The sequence below is a fragment of the Miscanthus floridulus genome, chromosome 4 (assembly GCF_019320115.1).
Source record: "Miscanthus floridulus cultivar M001 chromosome 4, ASM1932011v1, whole genome shotgun sequence".
Classification (NCBI taxonomy): Eukaryota; Viridiplantae; Streptophyta; class Magnoliopsida; order Poales; family Poaceae; genus Miscanthus; species Miscanthus floridulus.
This window is the reverse complement of record NC_089583.1, coordinates 71,709,913-71,731,243: the sequence shown is the minus strand read 5'-3', so window position 1 is coordinate 71,731,243 and position 21,331 is coordinate 71,709,913. Positions and strand designations below refer to the sequence as shown.

The window sequence follows — 21,331 nt, the reverse complement described above, 5'->3', positions numbered from 1 at the left end:
CCATAGTGATTTCCGACCCCTACAAGTCGTGAGGGGACAGATCTCACTCAGGGGCTGGCATGTGATCGTAACATATGTTATGTGTAATACAAGTATCGCGCTTGCAAAAAATCCCTGTGTTATACTTACAAACATTCTATAAATTTTCCATTCGCCTCGTAAATGAGTCTCGAGGGCTAAGATCTTGGGAGCTAATTCTGAATACAACTGGTAGGACTGCGAGACACCCACGCCCCTAGCGGCTGCAACCTCTTTGCTCACCAGTTCAATCAGAATTAGTTTGCCCACGTTCCTAGCCTCCTATGACTTAGACCATGAGAAGAGTTGGAAAGCGCTAAAATGACTTGCCACAAGCAAAGGATGTAATTTTGTTCATTTTTTGCACGAATTCACCACTTACAAAGCGATGTCATTACAAAAAAGGAACAATATACCCTGAAGATTGTTTACTCAGGGGCTTCCCCACAACGTTATTTCATTACAGTCTCGGCTCAGCTCTACCACAAGTGCTACTACGATCGCCGTACCACGCTCTCCATCGGCGACGTCGAGGGCATGTACACGGGCCAGTTCGTCCACTGCGGCCGCCGTGCCACGCTCTCCATCGGCGACGTCGAGGGCATGTACACGGGCCAGCTCATCTACTGCGGGCGCCGTACCACGCTCTCCATCGGCGACATCTTCGCTGGACCCTCGAAGGCGCCACCATCTATGACGCCTCCGCCGGAGCGTCCGGGGACTACGCCATCGTCGTCAGCCGCAACCCCGGCAGCAACGCCACTGTCATGGCGTCTGGGGACTACGCCATCATCCCCAGCCATAACCCTGACAACGGCGTAGGGGCAGGAAACGCCTCCAGCCAAGGGAGGAGCGCAGCGAACGACGGCGCAGTCAACGACGCACAACACCCACCGACGCCTTTTCTCCTTCAGCAGCAGCGACTCCTCACCAAGGGCCGCGTGTACCATCTCATCTACGTTGGATAACCTCCGGCTCGACATCACGCACCAGAATCACGAGCAAGTTTGTAAGTTCTCTATCTCTCTCTGGCATTACTCTTCCTCACTCAGGAACCACCGCGACGCACGGACGCGTTGGACGGAAAGGAAGAAGAAGGAGAGATAGCGGCTCGGAGGCAGAAGGGGAGGTGGGATGAGAACTCCTCTCCCCCTCCCTATTTAAGGAGGAGGCGTAGTAACTAAGGAAAGGCGAAAGGTCGGACAAAAAACACCCTCCCTTCCCATTTTTTAATACGCAATCAATGCTGATTGATATCTGAGGGGACGCGCCGGAAGTGACGGGACGAACCCCGGTCTACGAAGCGTCCCTCTTTGGTCAAACTGAACACTGCCTGGGTATGGCCCGCCATTGACCCGCTCCGGACGCGGCGATTAAGGCACCCACATAGGCAGACAACTTTTTTGCCTTCCCATGCAGGACCACGGACGACCCGATGACGGGACCCTTCAGATCTCCTGGGTCGACCGTTCGGCTCAGAGGACACGACCAAAGAAAGATAAGCCTCTCAGCTTTCTCACTTTATATGTTAAAATTCGTTCGCAAGATTCTGACCCCGTCAAATAGCAGGGACGCGAGCATCACTCGGGGGCTGTCGAGGATGACTACCAGTCTAGACATCCTCTTCACCCGACCCCACCGTACGCCCGAAACTAAGGGCGCGACATACAGGCACAAAGCTTTGAGTAAAACTGGACGAACTAGCAAACCCTACGCCCCGATAGCTACGGTGTTTCTGTTTACCAGAAAAATCCTACTCAACGCCCCTCGCGTCTCTAGTTTCGACGTCGGCCCTCTCAATGAAGGGATCGGAGGGGTCCGCCTATAGAGTCTCCCCCAAAGGAGAAGCTGTCAGGCTGCCCAAGTTAATCGAACGGCTCGGATCGTCACCGAGACACGAAAACAAAGAATAGCAATTCTTACGCAGGTTTTTTCAACCTCGTCACAAACGTCGGGGCCCGAACCCATCTGCTAGGAGCTTTTCCGCCACTCACATCACCAAGGTAACGTTACCAACCCCGCCTTTATTTTCAATTAAATATTGCGTTCAAAACATTCTCATTCGATATAGGCAACCATAGGCTGAGGTTCGAAGGCCGGCCCGCGAGGGCTCGAGGCCGCCTCACGCCAAACAGGGCCAGGGAGAGATAACCAAGACGAGCCCCAGCGGCCCTGCCCGATCCCGCTCAGAAGCGAACCAGGACGTCTCGACCTTCTCTCGTTCGATTCTAACCTCGAGCCAAACCTACAGAATCTCCATCGAGGAGAGGCCATCGGGCCCCCTGAGCTTATCGAACGACTCAGGCATCTGCTGGGAGGCGGGTTAAGAAGTTGTGGAGTGCCACCAGAGGGCTCTGCCGATCCCATCAGCAAATGATGGACCCGGATTCCACACGAACGTACCCATTAGCGAGCTCGTTGAGCACGGTACTCAAGCCATCGAGGCAAGTGTCGTTCACTCAACCCCTCCGATTGCGAAAACCGAGGATGGGGTAACACGCAAATAACGGCCGACCCCCATCAGACCCTAACAAGGCTCGAGGGCTCGGGCCAAACAATGCAGGAGCAAAGGCCCCACCTTGCCGAGCCCATAGAGTCCCCAGTTGGGATTTCTGTTGGAAGGCAGGGCAGGGATTATTGCGAGGACATCCATTGTCACCAAAACCACGATTCCGGTCTCCAGTAACACCCGACCCCAGGCAGGTGCGGGGGTCGGACCTTACTCGGGGGCTGTTAAGGTACGGCTACCTCCTCAATCTCCTCACATTATAATCAGCGGCATAATTCAGGGGAACATATTGGTAAGACCGTAAAAAATCAAATCGCAAAAAATCAAACAAAACGAAATTAAGACGCAAAAGCACGAAAGGCGTCCAGACTCAAAAATACCGACACTTGTCCACATATTACATATAAGCTGTTCTCAAAATTTTTCGATTAATTACTCCCGCGAAGGGAGAACCATTTCTTTCAGACTGTCTGCCAGGTTCTTCGCAAGAGGAGCGACCATCTTCTCCATTTCCTCCAGCTCTTCATCCTCGTAGGTGGACGGAAAGCCTTCGCTCATCACCCTCAGGTTTATTTCCTTCTCATAATGGGAGTGGGCGACGGTGAAGGCCTGGGTAATCCCGGCGTGAAAAGCATTCTCCTCAAGTTGGCCCACCCGAGCCGTGATACCTCCGACACGAGCTGCGAGCGGGCTGGTCTCCACCGGCTCTGTCACATTCAGGGCGTTAAGGACCACCCCGACCGCAGCTTGTAGAAGATCATGCTCATCGCTCTCCGCCTGAAGGGCCCTGCGCGTATAGGCAGCCTCTTTCTCCAGCTTGGTGGCGACGTTCTCAGCACTCAACTTTCCTTTCACCGCGTCATCAAGCTCCGCCCGGAGAGAGCGGACCACCTCGACGTCCTCATCCACCTTTTGCTGGAGGGCTGTGGCCCTACTCTCGGCTTTCAGCCGGAGGTCCCGCTCCATCTCTAGCTCCTTCAGGACTTCGCCGGCCTTCTCATTGGCCGCGGCATTCCTCTGCAGCAGCTCGTCTCGCTCTTTTTTGAGTCTGGCAATCTCCTCTCCATCCAGCTTAGACCTCACCGACAGGTCCTCGAACATCCCGTGCGCCTCCTCCGCATCCTGACGCGCCTGGGCCTCCCGCTCTTGGACGATAGCAAGCTGGGCGGCCATGTTTGCTCGCAGCCGGGCCTCCTCGGAGAGGCGATCCCGCTCTGCCTTCTGCTCACGGAGGAATTGGGATTTTTTCCGGCTACGAGCAACAAGAATCTGAAGAAGAAGAAGACTGATATCAGAAATGCGAGAATCCACAAACACACGAAGAAAGAAAAAAGAAAGTCCAGAAAATACCTGAGAGGTAGGGATAACGATCTCACGGAGGGCTCCTCTGGCCTGGTCCAGGGCGTTCAGCATGGTCGAGATCCCGATGTCAAGACCTTCTCGCTCCATACTCTCGGAATGATCATCGAGCGAGAAAAGAGCCGACGTCGGGTCCTGAGCAGCCATCCATTGGAGCGGCGGCTCCCCCTGCGCAGGGGAGCGGCTTCCTCCCGACAAGGGGGCCGGTGGCGGCTCCCTCCTGACCCTGTGTGGCACCACCGCCGCACTCAAGGACCCTCCGGATGGACCCTCCTTCGTCTGGACCGCTTCGGGCGCCACGGGCGGATCCACATGGGCACCTGGTGGCACGGATTGCACCACGCCCTCGGGTGCCACCACGACCGCGCCCGGCTGATCCTGGCTCGGCGCAGTCACGATCACCTTCACCGGCGGTATGCGGTCCTCGGCCGGCTCTTCCACGCCCGCCGCGGAAGAAGCCGCTCGCTCAGTGGCCTCTGTGGGCGTGGGAGCCACCATGGACGCCGTCGGTTCGGCCAACGCGGCCCCAACGTCGGCACCACCCCTGCCCGAAACAGGGGTGACTCCAGGCGATGCCGTCTGTCCCGCTTGAAGGGCGAGACTCTTCTTGGGCGCCAGCCCCAGGGGGTGACCCGTCCGCAAGAGCCTACACAGAGGTAATAACCGTTAAGTCAAAATAAAAATGGGAAAAAGATGAAAACAGAGGAGTCAAGAGCTTACGTTGACGTCCTCGGCCGACGGAAGCGTTTTGGGGACGGATCCCCAGATCCCTGCCCTGACTCGTCCGGACGGGACCGTTTCATACCTGCCCCCTGCCTCGGGGCAGGGGGGTTCATCTCGTCGAGCGCAGCGCCGGAGTCGCTCCCCTCCGTCGTCTCGCCGGGCGCGGCACCGGAGCCGTCCCCCTCCCTCGTCTCACGGGGCGCAGCACCAGAGCTGCTCCCCTCCATCACCTCACAAGGCGCGGCACCAAAGCTGGGCGCGGCTCCAGTACCACCCCCCTCCATGATCGCCTCAGGGTCGGCGGCAACAAGCCCGGCGTCCCCCATCCACCGATCCTCGGCCGGCACGCCGTGCGAAGCGGCGGATTCGCCGGCCTCCACCGACCTCATTGATTCACTTCCCTCTGCGTGAAAAGCAAAGGGCCCCTGCACGGGTGGGTGGCCACTTGTCAGCATTTCCTCATCCTCCAGGACGCCCCAATCCACGTCGACGGCTACCTCGTCGTCATCGTCGTCATCGTCATCATCATCGTCATCCTCACTGCTCACGTCCTCTCCCCGATCCCGTGCCTCCTGCTTCAGTCGTTTCGCCTTCTTCATCTCCTCTTTTGCCTTCTTGTCCCGCTCGGCCACGAGTCGATTCGCCGCCGCCACAGCCCTGTCCTTCGGCAGTGGAGCCAGACTATCCTTGAAGACTAGCCCCCTCGGCTAGCCCCAACATCACAAAAGCAAGTATTAAAAAGGGAGATTCAGGAGAAAGAAAAGAGTGCAGGGGAAGAGGGCTTACGAATTCGAAGAACCCAGGCTCCGGCCGCATTGGAGGATGCCCGGGCACCGGATACACGATGTCGAGGACCACGCCGGCAGAATCCTTCGTCGGCTCCGTCGCTTCCTTGACACGCTGCGCCACTTCCGAATAAGGGAGCGCCTCGTCAACGAGCACCGTTCCCTCGAACGACATCCCTGGCATCATCCGATGCAGGGGAAGCACGCGCGCCATCAGTGGCGCCACCCTCCTCGCGTGGTAAGCACCGATAATCCCCGACCCCTTTACACCCCGACCCTTCAGGGCATGGAGGGCGGAGAGAAGGTCGGAGATGTGCTTCTTGTCTTTAGTCTGGACGCCCCAGCCCCATGACGCCGGAGCATCCACAATAAGACGTCCGGTGTACTTCGGTAGGGGGCACTCGCATCATCCCTAACATAAAACCATTGCGAATGCCATCCCTTGTTGGATGTGGCCAGACGCATGTACGGGTAACCCTTCGATCGGGTATGGCGCAGGTGAATGCTGGCACACCCCATCGGTGCGTCCACTTCTTTCCCCCCAATCTTTCTCCTCGACAGACTAACGCTAAAGAAATGCCGCCACAGATCAAAATGGGGATCGATCCCCAGGAAACCCTCGCACAGGGCAACAAACGCTGCCATATGCTGTATCCCATTGGGAGTTAGATGCTGCAGCTCTACCTCATAGTAATCTAATAACCCTCGAAGGAATCTATGCGCGGGTACCCCGAATCCCCGCTCATGGAAGAGGGCAAAGGAGATGACATACCCTTCAGGCGGCACCGGCTCACCCTCGTCGCCAGGAAGCAACCACTCCTGGACGGCGGATTGTGGGCGGAGAAGGCCACGGCGGACGAGGCCCTCCAAACGCCGGGAAGTGATGCTTGTTCTGCCCCACAACTCCATTGAAGCAGTAGGGGGGAAGGGCAGGCGCGAGCTTGACGGCGGCTGGAACACGAACGCAGGCCGGTCGAACGGTGGCGATGCGGGCGTGAGAGGCTGGGAAGATTGGCGGCGGATGTCTCAGAACGCAAAGGAAGGGGAGCAAAATACGGAACCCTGGGGGCGAACCCTGCGGTTTTATAGGTGGCGACGGACACGAGAAGGGCAACCATCCGCCTCGATCTCCGGGCCTGCCACGCGCGCCACCGCGTCACATCGCGGGACACGCGCCCGCAGTCCCTATCCTCTCACCCCAAAAATCTCGGTGGACGGTTCGCCTTCCCCAAACAAATCCGGACTCTCTACCCGCCAGGGAAGCGCAGGCCACAAAGGCCTGTTCCTTTCTCTTTGGCCCACCTAGGGCCCAGAAACTCGCCGACCGGCCCAACTAAGAAGGAATCTGCGAACGATCCGCCATCAAGCGCAGAAGCGCCAGTTGGGACAGCTCCGAATCAGTCTCTAGCAAACGGGACGCCACGACCCACTCGAAAAAACACCCAGTTGATGTAAAACTAAGTCCTTCAGCCTTACCCACGAAGGGGCCGGTACAAACCCTCGGGTGACTCAACTCGAGTCACCTGGGGGCTCGGGGGCTACACCCATCGGGTGCGCTCGCGCGCACCCTCCGGCAAATTAGCTTCAACGAAATCAATCAACACCCTCCAGGCGGTTCTACCCGAATCACCTAGAGTCTTGGGGGCTACTGTCGGGGACCTAATACCAGGGTACCCCAGGGGGTGGAACCGATAACCACCAAATGTAGAAAACTTCTGGACGCATAAGGGCGCCATGTCATCCCTTGTTCGAGTGACAGGAGTTCGGTTCCGCCTCGACCGACACCTTTGGGACGGGCTCGGTCTCGCCCGAGGGCCGAGGGATAAACTCCGTCTCGCCCGACGCCTTGAGGACGGGCTCGGTCTCGCCCGAGGGCTGAGGGATGAGTTTCGTCTCGCCCGATCCCGGAGGGGTGGGGTCAGCCTCACCCGACGCCTTTATGGGATAACCCTGCCTCGCCCCAAAGGCTCAAGGCTAATCTCCGTCTCGCCCGACGCCTATAGGGCGGGCTCGGTCTCGCCCGAAGGCTAAGGGATAGATTCCGCCTCGCCCGATCCCGGAGGGATAAGGTTAGTCTCGCCCAGGAGATAGGGATTGGCCTCCGCCTCACCCGACGGCCCAGAACGAGCCTCGCCCTGATCGATATCTATCCTTGGTAACGATGGGTACAGGACGAGACAAGACGTTCGGGTCAACCATGACTCCAACGACCATACCCTGCGCCCCGACAGGAAGAGAACTGTCAGGGAACGACAGGACTGATGCTTAGACCCTTCCGGGCGCCGCAGAGCCCAAAAGGTATTACGGGTGCGTGCACCTCACTCTGTAGAGTTGTAGGCGCCGCCTTCAGCTCTGGGACACGGAACCCAACGAAGATATACGACAACCGCTACGCTCCAAGAACGGATTTGCTATCTCCACGAACGACGGATACTCCGTCACCACGCTATGGACCCAAGGGAGCGGGGGGCCCTCTTCCCGACCCCTCAGGTCCTCCAAGTCAGAGAGCCTTGGCCACGGCGCTACACCGGACCCCGACCCCGAATTCTCCCAACAGGAATCATGAGAACCAGAAGGCGTGTGGAGCAAGGCTGGGGGAGGCCCCTAAGTCAAAACCACTGTACTACAGCCCATACCCTGGGGGCAGCATGCTGTGACTGATCTGACATCCTACAGAGATATTGACGACATCATAAGCACTTATCTTCCTTCGCACTCATCAGAATGGAGGACCTGACCAGGTAGACATGAGCCACAAGGCTAAGTAGAGTACGCATCCTAGAGCTCTCACCCTTGTAAAGTCAGCCCCTTCATCTATAAAAGGGGAGGCATGTCCTCCATCAAACGGACGGGAAAAATAGGACCGAACAATAGAACGCACTCACACACATTCAAGCAGCTACGAAGCTCTTGACCACCTTTCAATCCTTCGATCAGAGACTTGGGACCAGTCCCTCTCTCGCCAGTTTGTATCCCTTACTACAGATCGTTTACGGTGCTATAACACAAGCAGCAACAAACTGGACGTAGGGACGTTCCGCCCGAACCAGTATAATTCCTGTGTCCTTTAGCGCACCATCCGAACCTAACGCGCATTACTATAAATTTACTTGCCGGTGCTTGTACGAAACACCGACAAGTACCCTACAACCTTCCTGGCATGTCAGATCCAAGCAGTGTTGTGGGCGCCGACATTTTCCCTATAATGTTAAGGGCACCATCCACTCTCATACCAGACAAACACGGTGAGGCTCCTCCCGCATGCCTCTAGACATCAACAGTGTTGTGGGCACCGATATTTATCATACTAGTCAAACACAGTAAAACCCCCTACATGCCTCTGGACATCAACAATATGGCAGGCACCGACGCCTGCCATACCAGAAGAAGACGATACAACCTCCCACTTGCATATAACATTAATAGTGTTATGGGCGCCTACAATCATGTTGTGCCCGATGGCGTGGACAACAAGACTCAGCATACGTACACTCGCTCCCTCTCACTTGTAAGGCCATCCTCTTTATCTATAAAAGGGGATGCACTCTCTCCCAACATATAGATCCCTCAGTTCACTTACATTGATTCACTCTTTGTAGCTTTACACACTCTAAAGCTACACAGAGCACATGCTGAAACACTTAGCACATAGCGGAGCTCACGTCACTCTCGGTCCTTCAGACCAGAGTCTGACCGGACCTCTTGTACCCCATCTTTCTCCTATCCGTTTGTAACCTCACAGCAAACTTCGAGCACCTAGGCTCAGGAATAAAGTCACCGACCAACTAAAACTGGACGTAGGGCACGTTGCCTGAACCAGTATAAACCCTGTGTCATTGAGTGTTAGGCCATATCCGATCACAACGTACAACAAAACTACAAATATTTATATGTTGGTCATTTTCTGTACTGACAAAGAAAAATTTGAGCGACGTGGACGCAACTTCACGAGAAGTCGATGCAGTTTATAGGGTTAAAAAATAAAAAAAAGCGCGTGGAGCCATTGCCGCGGCACAAGGTTACGTTGGTCATTAAACAAACAGAAACAAGCGTGAGTAATTCACAGCGGGATCTAATCACGCTAATAAATGGCCAAACCAAACGGCTCGTAAGATCTGACCTACAATGGACACAATTCATCAGCCCCATCGACGAACGGCGTCGAACAATGACTCTTGTAAGCCCATTTTTGGTTATATATCTGATATATGCCTTGACGAGATATATATATATATATTTTCATTTCTTTCTTTTGTTTATGAACTGACAATGTAGGTCACTGTAATTTTATTCCAAGTCAAATTGATTTGACTTTAAAGTTTATGGAACAATGCGACCTGAGCGTTGGTTAGATTTCTGGTAGTGGAATCTATCCATTTAGATTCAAGTTCTAAACTTGATGCGGTTGTAGATTTTTTGTAGTGGGAACTATCCATTCAGATTCAAGTTCTAGACTCCCTCTAGTCGTCTGTACTGGTTTCAAAACAAAAGTTTATGGAACAATATATTAACATATATCAATATTAAATTGATTTTTTATAGAATACTATAGCATATATAAATACTAAATATATATTACATCAAAATATTTTATGGTGAATTTAATAAAACTAATTTGATGTTAATTTAGTGATTGTTATACCCTTGCTTAAGTTTGAAATTTTCATCTTAGAAAAAACATCGATGACCTACATTTTCTAAGGAAAAGAAAGGATACTACATTCATCTTAATTGGAAAGGTACGCAGCTCCCATGATATATTGCTTTCTGCTAGTGTGACTGTGTGAGCCGTTGACCATTTGGTAAAGCTTACAATCCTAGGACTTGTTTAGATACCCTCAAAATTCCAAGTTTTTTCACTCTCTCTCTATCATATCAATTTTTAGCCGTTTGCATGGAGCATTAAATGTAGGTAAAAAAATAACTAATTGCACAGTTTAGTTGGAAATCACGAGATGAATCTTTTGAGCTTAGTTGGTCCACGATTGAACAATATTTATCAAATAAGACAAAAATGCTACTATTCATCGGTTTGAAATTTTTTTCAATCTAAACGAGGCCCTGTCTTCTCGAGGCAAACTTATCCCTGTTACCCCTACTCTAGGACACGTCTATCACCTGCAGTTAATTTTTATTTGCTTCCAACTAGTATTTTGGGGTGAGCACAGACAGCTGTGTGAACAGAAATGAATGAGAGTACAAGTGGGATCTACTGTACAGCTACTCTATGAGGCTATATTTGCATTCTTTACCGGACATGGTACGAAGACTAGAGTGTGTTACACTCTCTAGGAGTGTGTTTGGTTTTAAAGTCGAGATGATTTTTTTCGATTGGAATAGTAGTTTGTTATTTGGTTGGTGAGGTGGAGTCATTTTAACTTTTTTTGGTTGAAGGGTCAAAGAAGGATGAGTTGAATGACCATTCTGCATATGTTAGAAGCCGTTGAGGTGAGGCCCACGTGTCATACTCTTTCTCTATGTTCCCTCTTTCATCTACCAAAACCGAGCACAAAAAACACATTCTTGTTCACCACGTGTTATTCAAGGTCGCTGGAGCCGGGCAAGGCCGCCCTCACCGGTGTTGGAGCCGAGCTCGCTAGGGCCGGGACGTGGCCGAGGGACGAGCACATACCTCACCTTTTGTTTTTTTTTGGGCGTCTGAGTCCTCGAATCTTAAGGAATATATTCCTTGTTGGGGACAATTCTATCACACCTGTCTCCAAACCAAACATTGGGACAAAGCAGGATATGTCTCGTCCCTCAACCAAACACAACCTAATCGGATGATAATGGATGAATTAACTATTTATTCTACCAAATAGCAAGTTTGCATTAAAAAAAGCTCATTTAATGTGCCTACAGTAGAGAGCCCTTGGGGTCGACCCATGATTCGATTACAAATAAGCTTCTTACCCTCTTTCAGCAAGTGCTTCACTGTGCCAAGTCTGATAGGTTTACAACTAAGAATTTTATTTTGTCAGGTAAACCACCCAATGAGACTGAAAAACTCTGAAAATTTCCATGTCCCCAAAGTCTCACGAGTGACATACACACGGCTACACGCTACTAGCTAGAGGTCGTCGACCTTCAACAGACCAACATAGGGCGTGTCGACGGAGCCAAGCCAGAGCGCGCCGCCGGGCCGCTCCACTACCTCACTGACCGTGGCGTTCCCAAGCCCGCGCAGCGCCTCGGTGACGGCACCAGTCTCCCCGTGGACCCTGACGGCAGCCACGGACTGGGGCGTCGTCCCGTTCGCCAGCCACGACTTGTCCCGGTTCAGCGCCACCCAGTAGTGGTACCCACCGGCGCCGGCGTCGGCGCGGCGCACGTTGTCTGGGTACCCCGGCAGGTCCGCGAAGGGCTCGGTGGTGCCGGCGGCGGGGCCGCGCAGCCAGTGGCGGAGCAGCCGGCACCGCGTGGTCTCGGCCACCACGACGTGCGTCCCGTCCGCGCTCAGCGCCACGCCGTTGGGGAAGGACAGGCCGGACGCCAGCACGGTGGGGGCGCTGCCCGTGGCCGGGTCGTACCGCAGCAGCCGCCCCGTCGCTTCGCCGGTCAGGGTGATCATGATGTAGTCGCTGCAAGAAAATCAATTAATGTCAGTGCATGACAACGACGGGTAATAAGCACAGACAGAACTAATCTCCAAACGTAGTACACCATATAACCAAATCGTTAACACGTACTAGTAAATTAAACACGGTGAATGAAGGTGATTTACATACACCACTAAGAATACAATTATATAGGAATAATGAACATTCATGGCAAACGCGATTAAAACGTGTGCTCATCAGCTGGGCCAGGGTTACGTAACGTACGGGTAGCCGGGTATAGCGAAAAGGAATTTTGGGGAGGAAGCCGTGCATGTGCAGCAGCAAATACTTGCCGGCCGGCCAGTGACATTTGGACGGTCTATAAGCGGTGCGGCATTGGAGCAGGTCGTGCCCATTTGGACAACCTACTGTCACAAAACCAGTGCAGTCATCAATGGAGTAGCAGTACTCAATGAGGCCGTACAGTACAGCAGGCTCCTCAGTGTCTGGACCCACTCACCCAGAGCAATTGAGGCTTTGCCGGGCGAGGCCGTCCTCCGTGCCTGCTCCGGATACGTGTGTTGGTCTGGTCAGAACACAGTGTCTTGTAAAAACAGCCAAGACTCCTCAGCTTTAACGCACTGCAAACGTGCTCCATTTGTTTCAAAGTTTTTTAAAATTTTATGAAATATATATGCATAATACTAATACTTATAGTACATAATATGTATTATTTAATTAATAGTAATTTTTTTCATAATAAATATAGAAGATACGGATATTAATAATATTTTTTTTATAAAATTTGTCAATTACAAAAGTTTGGCTCAAAGTGTAATGTGCAACTGTTTTAGGTCATTCTCAGTTATACCGTTATCTCCGAAAACACCACGTCAAATAAAATGCAATGAATGAAATAACACAGTCGATGCATGGTTTCATTCATGTTTTTCTAAGATTAATTTATAGACATTTAATTACATAGCTCATCTACAGCGGAGCCGTCGCAGCCCCCAAACCATTGGCTCCTCCGGCTCCTTCACGTTTACGGAGAGGGATTTACTCGGAGAGTCGGAGTGGCCGTAAAAGACTGGAACAGTGGACGCCAGGAAGCATCAAACGCTTGCACGGAGTAGTAGCAGTATCGCGTTTAATTGCAAAGCTCTCGGCACCACGTGTCAGTGCACAAGTCAGGGGACATCTGCGTGTCACCGCACCAGTTTTTACTACCATTATGGTCAGGGCGGCGTAAATGCGCCGCTTAGGCTTAGGCTGTCTCCCGAGTGTTGTTCATATTATTTATAGCATTCAACAGAGTATTTATATAAAAAACTCATTTTAGGTATTTGAAGATGTATAATTTAAATCTGAGTATTCTTTCTCTTAAGAGCAATTTACAGAAATAATTGTCTTTTATGTTTTATTACTGAAGAAGACAAAAATAGATATGGAACTCTTTAACTGTAGCGCTACTTAAAGGACGAATAAGTTTTATATTTTGCATGTTGGTCGTTGGATCGGGTTGTTGGAGACAGCATTACAGGCTGCGGCATCCACGCGTCGTTCTAGCAACACACTGGCCCACTGGGGGCAGCCTAGCTGGTGCCAGTGTCGGACGGGCAGTGAATGAGATCGTATAGATAGAGCCGAGAGGCTAGTCTACCACTGGTCCAATGCCTGTACTAGAGACACATGCACGACATTACGAGCCGGTCCGGAAAAAAATAGATTCAACGTGAAGCTAGCGGCCTGTTTGCTTGCTCCTAAACAATTGTAAATTTTCAGTCGAGAACAGTATTTTTCTCTCACACCAAACCAGCCAGCAGTAAATAATCCACGATACGATACGGCCTCCCGAACAGGCTGTAGACTCCCACGAAACAGCTTCAACATGGAGCTAGATCCACTAAACAGCTTCAACGTGGAGCTAGACTTCTACAAATCTATTTGAAAGAGTCTTAAACTTTAACATAGACTCATATGTAATCTTAAAAAAATATACCGGGGCCAAAATAAAAAACTTCATCTTCCGCCCGGACTCCATCCCGACACCCGTGACCGTGGGGTCTGTGTTCCGGTACCCATGTCACATCGGGGGTTACGTGAAGATATTAAATGTGGTGTTTTGATACTAATAAAAAAATTACAGAATTCGTCAGTAGTCCGTGAGATAAATTTATTAAACCTAATTAATTCATCATTAGCATATGTGTACTGTTGCACTACATTGTCAAATCATGGACTAATTAGGCTTAAAAGATTCGTCTCGTAAATTAGTCGTAAACTGTGTAATTAGTTATTTTTAGTCTATATTTAATACTCAATGCATGTGTCCAAATATTCGATGAGATATGGAGTAAATTTTAGGGTTAGGAACTAAACAAGGCCTTAGTCCTTGACCCCCAATGACACGGTATCCTGGATTCGCCACTGTAGGTCGATGAGACAGCACGGCCGATAGAGGGGGCAACGAGGGTTGTGCGCGCCATGGAATCACGAGGCTGTGTGCGGACGAGGAACACGTCGGGTTTGTGTGTAGGCGAGCGAGAAAGAGAGAGAAAAAATAAATGAACCGGTATGAGATGTGTGACCAGAGCTATAGTGGATTATTTGTGTCCGACTCCATGAATCTGAAGGTTTTCAGAGCACCCGTTAGGGAGTTTCATAGTTTTAGGATTTGTTTGGGATAGCTCCACATCCACGAAATTCTGATCCAGATCCGACTTTTTTTAGCCAAACATGTCTAGCTCCACTAGGGGATCTGTTCTACCAATTTGGTTGAGTTGAAAAAAATTACCTACTATGCCACTGATTACACATATTTGGCTCCGAACTGGTACGCCATTTTCTTTCTTTTATCGCATCATCGTGAAGACATCACCGGCAAGCCCGTCCTACCCACGCCGACCATGCCCGCCCCCTGGCTAGCCGCGCGCGCCAAGGCCGGCTGCCGTGCTCCCTGGCTAGTCACACGCCAGCCCCTGGCCGCTTGAATTCCCCCCTCTCATGCCCGAGCAAGAGAAAGAGAAAGGAATGTGGATTTTTTTTCCATTTTGCCCTCTGACGCGTGGGGCCTATTTGGAAGTGAAATAGACGTAGATGTGGAGCTATATTAAACACCTCTAGCTCCACTAGCTGCTCCACGTGGATCTAGGTGAATTTCAGATCCAGTCATTTTTTTAGTTGATGGAGCTGTCCCAAATAGGACCTTAGGAGCTAGATCATTGTTTTGGTGGATCGCCGAAATGTTTGGCTAGAAAAATATGGAATGAACATGTATTTCATGGATCTAGAACTACTAGAGCTCTCCATCGGCTCCAAGTTTCTAAGCTTCGCTCCACATGTTTGAGCTCCGCCTTTTCTTTTTCTAGTCAAACAGGTGCAGTCTCATAAACTTTGTTCTAGGAGAAAATGATAAACAACTTGTTCGTTTGCTCGTATTTGGCTTATCAGCCAACGAACAGTATTTTTCTCTCACACCAAACCAGGCAATAGTACTACCAGCCCAAAAAAAACAGGGCGAAAGTTGTGAGCTTCATGAGGCGTTCGGCTGGTCGTTTTCGGCTGGCTGGCTCGTTTTTTTTCCAGCCGGAGCAGTGTTTTCTCTCACAAAATTTCAGCATAAATAGTAAAATCCAGTGTAAACAGTGCCCGTTTCAGTCCAGCCGACCAGATTGTCAGAAACTCTGAAGTTTTACGGAGGTGCTTCATAATAGAATAGAGCTAGTGGAATAGTTCTAAACAGGCCATCTCTTGCGCTGCTCACTTCAGCAACGAGTGGCTACAGGCCTGCAGCAAAACAGCCGAGTGCCATTAGTACTGTAGCTGTGCAGCCGTGGTATAGCTACCGGCTTTCTGTTGTGCAGCACTGTAGCTGTTGTCAGCCATACAGCCGGAGGCGCAGCTAATCCGATCAGACTTTCTGTTGTCGAGATGGAGATAACGATGAGCCGGAAAGGCGGGCAAGCCAAGCCGTTTGGGGTTTGGCCGCGTGCCTCGCCAAGTCGCCATCATCTGTGAGCGTTATCATGGTCTCTTCCTGTTGCTAAGGGGCCGTTCGGTTAGGCTTAATCCTGACTGGAACGGTTTCTGATGATGCTTGGCTATATAAAATACAGCAGCGTTCCTTGTCAGATCAATTTCAGGACTCATCTCGTGCCAACTGAACGTGCTCTAGATCAGAGCCGTCACGGTATATCTTATTCGTAGACGAAAAATGTAATCTTTTCTCTTTTTTTTTATGAATTACTAATATAGCAACATGAACACTCGACTATACTAGAGATTGAAATATACGTACGTGCCAAAGCTCCCAAAGCTCCTGCATCACGTACTTACAGGTACTAAGGTACTTGCATTTACACTGTAAAGGCTTCATGTTGCTATATTCGCGTATATGAAACTAGGAGGATGCACCCTAGCGCAAACTTCTGTTGAGAATGTATACGGACGTACTACCATGCACGTTATGTCACGACATGTTGTCGACACGAGAATCAACGCCTATCAGGCAGCCTATACCACGCTACGTATATCACCTCTCGATCTAGTACACATATGACTCCGCGAGTCCGTGCTCATCCCTATTCTCTATACGTACAGTGCTTGTCAACTTTTTTTTTTTTTTTTGCCTACGAGTGGCAGTCATAAAAGGGAATTAAAGATACGGCGCTGGGGCGCGGGATCGGACGTACCTCCGCTGGTACGTGGCGCTGCTGTCCGTGAAGTAGACGTGGCCGGTCTCCTGGTCGACGTCCACGCCGTTGACGAAGTTGAGCGGCGCGCCGCCGGCCTCCGTGGCCACCACCTCCGCCAGCCCGCCGCGGCGCCCCACGCGCATCAGCCCCAGGTACGCGTCCGCGTAGTAGAGGTCGCCGGACGCGCGGTGGAACTGCAGGCCCAGCGGCCGCCCGCACTCGCTCTCCGGCAACGCCAGCCTCTTCTTCGCCGCGCACATGGCCACCGTCCTGCGATGCTTGGTTTCTTATATATTAGTAGCAGACAGACCAACACATGTGCCGCCGGCCATGCACGACCCCGACGTGATATTCCTGTGCAGCTGCAACTAAGAGCCATGCAAGACGTACTCGTGCTTGTAGTTGTGGGCGAACTCGGTCCACCCGCGCAGGGCTCTGCGCCAACGGAGGACGCGGCCGTTGGAGACGCCGGTGTAGGGCCCGTCGCCGCGGTGGTCGAAGGCGAGGCTCTCGGGGCCGAACGCGGGGCGGCCGAGGCGCACGGGGAGAACCCTCTGACCCACGTCTATGGACTTCATCTCCTCGTGGCAGCTGGCCATGGACGGCAACTGCACAAGCAGCAGCAGCAGCACAAGAACCAGCAGAGAGGAGGAGAGCAGGAGCGAGGTGGAGGAGGGACAACACTTGGCGTTGTTGGCGACCGGCTCCATGTTCTTGGGAGAAAAAAGAGGTCGTTTCTCTGTGTGGCCGGACAGTGTAAGGGCATGCATGTGGGTCGCTCTTATAGAAGTTGTCAGCAGGCTTGTGCCCATGACAAAGCAAGACACTGAATTATCCTAGCTATTGGCCTTGTAAGTCGCGCAAGGCGCACTACCGGAGGCGGATTCTTTGTTGAGTGCATGAGGCACTCGGCAAAGGCCGATATACACTCGGCAAATGACGCTCGGTAAACAGTTTATCGGTAAAGACCTCTTTGCCGAGTGCATTATATCGGGCACTCGGCAAAGGCTTTGCCGAATGCCAATCCAACACTCGGCAAAGAAAAGTGGCTGTGACGGCGAGCGCCACCGTGACGGCTGCTTTGCCGAGTGTCAAGGTCAAGCACTCGGCAAAGGTACCCGATTTGCCGAGCGCCATTGACTTAGACACTCGGCAAAGGTGGCCACTTTACCGAGTGTCGCCGACAAGACACTCGGCAAAGTGGCGACCTTTGCTGAGTGCTTGGACCGTGGCACTCGGCAAATCTGTGATGTTTGCCGAGTGCAATGTCCATTGTACTCGGCAAAGCATGTTCCCTGGTAGTTCCCAGATGGTCACTTTACTGAGTGTCATGGCTATTGCACTCGGCAAAGTGACTGAAAACAGCCTTTTTATTTGTTTTTTACATCCTATCCAAACAAATAGAAGATATATATAACAAACATCACCAACATCACATATATATCATCAACATCACATATATATCACCAACACCACATATATATCACAAACGTCACATGTCTCACAATATATCACAAATAATTCACAAGCAATCCAAATGCTCCATCATCATCAACCACAATTGCAAATAGAAGTATCATTAACAACCACAAGTATCATCACTGATTTGGTGAAGGATTCGCTGAAGCATGAGGATCGTTCGATGCCGCCGATTGATTCTGTACAAAGGAGAAGAGATTGCATGTGTGAGACAAGTTAAATATATACCATACATGAATAAAGCTTTCATACTCCACTAGGTTTGACCGTAAGCATGAACATACAAACTAAAATATTTATACTCACAGGAGTAGAATAGTGAGGAGGTGGAGGTCATTTTCGGCCCTGTTGTTGCTACTCTAAAACATTTGTATACTCACAGGAGTAGAATACTAAAACATTTATATGCGCGTGTGGTCGAGCCAGAGCCCATTTTCGGCCCGCGCACCATCGAATAGTCACATCGAGTCAGACTATTCTCACATTTTCGTCTGTTAGGGTAGGTGGGACTTGCTAGCGCCCGGAGGTCCGATCCGATCCGGGGCGCTAACGTTGAATGGTACACGTGCAGCGAGCGACCGATCCAGGGCGCTAGCGCCAGATGGTACCCGTGCAGTGAGTGAGCGAGCGCCCTAGTAGCGTTGGACTTGCGAGCGAGCGCCCCAGCAGCAGGCCCGTGCTGCCCCGGACGTCGCCCACACTGCCAGACCACGTGCGAGGACCGCTCACGGCCCCTCTCGCTTCCCACGCGCATCCCATGTTCAATACCCGATTTGAAACATCTAGATGCAACACTTGAAACATGCGTCTGAAATACTTCTAAAAACACTTGAAAAATCATTGCAAACATACGCAAACATCCATATAAAACACCTGCAACATATGTGTGAAACATATGCAACATCCAGAAAAACACACTTGCAACATACGTCTAAAAAACAGATGAAGCATTGGGAATAGACGCTTGCAACATACCTCTCAAACACTTGCAACATATGCAAAATGTGTAACATCCCGGTCTACTTTTGCAACATCTAGATGAAATACTTGCAACATCCAAATGAAACAACTGAAACACTTGAAACATACCCTTGCAACATGCACTTTCAACACAATATCACCTTGCTGCTCGGATGAATGGATGCTCGTCGTTGTAGAGCTCGACGCCAGCGTGGAGGCCGACGGCGGCGCATGGAGCTCGCCGGTGCAGCAGCGACGCGGCCCACCGGCGATTCTCCAACGCCTGCTCGTGGCCTAGGCTCACGCCCGTCGGCACGGCCCTGTTGCTGCTACTCTAACGCCGTTGCTCGCTCGGCCATAGTCGTCCAGCACCATTGCTCGCAGGCATAGCAGCCATGTTCCCGTTCCTAGAACAGGAACGAGAATGGGAACTTGAGGTATCATTTTATAATGTGGGAACGGGAGCGTTCCTTTTCCCGGAATGTAGATGTTCTCGGAATGTGGAACATGGTAACAGGAACGTGAGCCATATTCCCGCTCCCAGGCTGCTAAACTCGCAGGGGATGGGCGCGGCGTGGCCAGCGATGGGGTGCGGCATGTTCACTACTAGAGAACAGACTTTAGAACGATATCCCAATTTAGCATTAGCCTCGGCATTTTTTGCCCCCGGGACTAAAGGACCCTTTAGTCCCGGTTGGTAATACCAACCGGGACTAAAGGTCCCTACCCAACGGTCGTCCGCGGGGCAGGGGCCTTTAGTCCCGGTTGGTAATACTAGTCGGGACTAAAGCTTTTAGTCCCGGTTTGGGTGATGCCCCGTGTTGACACAAAATGTGACGCACTGTGCCTCACACACAGCAAGCCGGAAAGCGTGGCTTCAATTGGATCCTCGGGTGCTTCGTGATCCGGAAACATGCCAGTCAGTTTGACCTGAAAAAAACTGACAAGGGATAAAACAGTTAAATGCCAAACCGGAACATGTTGGGTGAGACCAGACAGTTCCATATATACGGCCCTGAAGCCACTTACAACGACATACAGCTATAGGAAGCTGTCTGCCAACAAGTTTATAAACCATTCAGCTAATCATAAGATGAGCACACGTAAAGATCTGATTGCCGAATGCATGTGCATGGGAAGACATGTTTAAACAAGTGAAATTAATTATGAGTTAATGCATAACCAAGCTCAGCAGTCCAGCCGAGTTGGGGTCTATGAAGAAGGAACATGCAAATAAACATGATTAAACTAATCTAAAACCTGCATCTACCGCACGATACCTAGTTTCGTTAAAGCTTAAACGTAATTAACATGCATGAACCCACGACATGTAACAATCTAGATTAAAATAATTCAGCCATTATGAGCATGTTATCTATTTGCAAAGGTAATATGAAAAGCAATGATTATTGAAGCGCGAATAAAACCATAAGAGAGGGCCAAACAATATCAATCTAGATTGGGCAGAAGTGTGTTACAAATATATAAAATATTTAAAACATGCAACACAGGATAACTTAATGAATCTATTTAGATTTTGCCGTATCTAATAGAGCCGATAACTGTCTTGCTTTCACTAAGCATATTGAGCAAACGCCTGCCGCACGGTATCTACTCATAAACAAAGCATAAGCAAAGACTTCTTGATTGTCAAGCAAAGATCCGCCGCACGATCATTGAAAACAAACAAGACTACTTGCATCACGTCTAAATCCACCGCATGATACTAAACATGATAACAAGGTTGTCGGAACTTACGGAGGTCGACGGATCGATGACTCCTCTCGAAGAACTCGACGACACGACAAAAGGACTCGAAGGTTGGCATAGGGCCGGTTGTATTGATTTGGTTGTGAACCCTTATTACAATGGTCGAGGGTCAATATTTATACCCTAGACAAAACACGAGTCCTAGAAGACCACGATTTACAAAGGAACTATTAAATAAACTTGGAAACTACGATTCCTTGCCCTAAACTCTCAGAGTCCTTTATTATTACAACTTTCATCTTTTCGATCGGCTCTGCCTACCATCTTCTGCTTTCCCGAATGGAGTCACCACCTTCTGGAGTAACCGACCGCATAAGCATTTAGCCGACCGCTCGTTTTGTTTGCCGAATATCCTTCTTCCCGCATGCAGGTCCACCTGTCATCCTCCAGAGTCGACCAAAATCCAGTGTTAACACATGCCCCCTCAATTTCGGGATAAAAATCGTTTTATTCTGAAATTGACCACAAGCTCCTTCTTCCTCCTAGGTCAGC

The 21,331-nt window shown here is 50.9% G+C and overlaps 1 protein-coding gene across 1 annotated transcript; it reads right to left on the bottom strand.

Moving 5' to 3' along the window:
• Positions 1-11,215: 11,215 nt before the first annotated feature.
• Positions 11,216-17,377, bottom strand: LOC136551707 (protein STRICTOSIDINE SYNTHASE-LIKE 10-like). Its single transcript, XM_066543246.1, has 3 exons — positions 17,021-17,377; positions 16,628-16,900; positions 11,216-11,975 (listed from the first exon to the last, which is right to left on the bottom strand). The coding sequence occupies exons 1-3, from the start codon at positions 17,338-17,340 to the stop codon at positions 11,465-11,467; spliced, it is 1,104 nt and encodes a 367-aa protein (XP_066399343.1). The 5' UTR covers positions 17,341-17,377; the 3' UTR covers positions 11,216-11,464.
• Between the last annotated feature and the right edge of the window lie 3,954 nt (positions 17,378-21,331).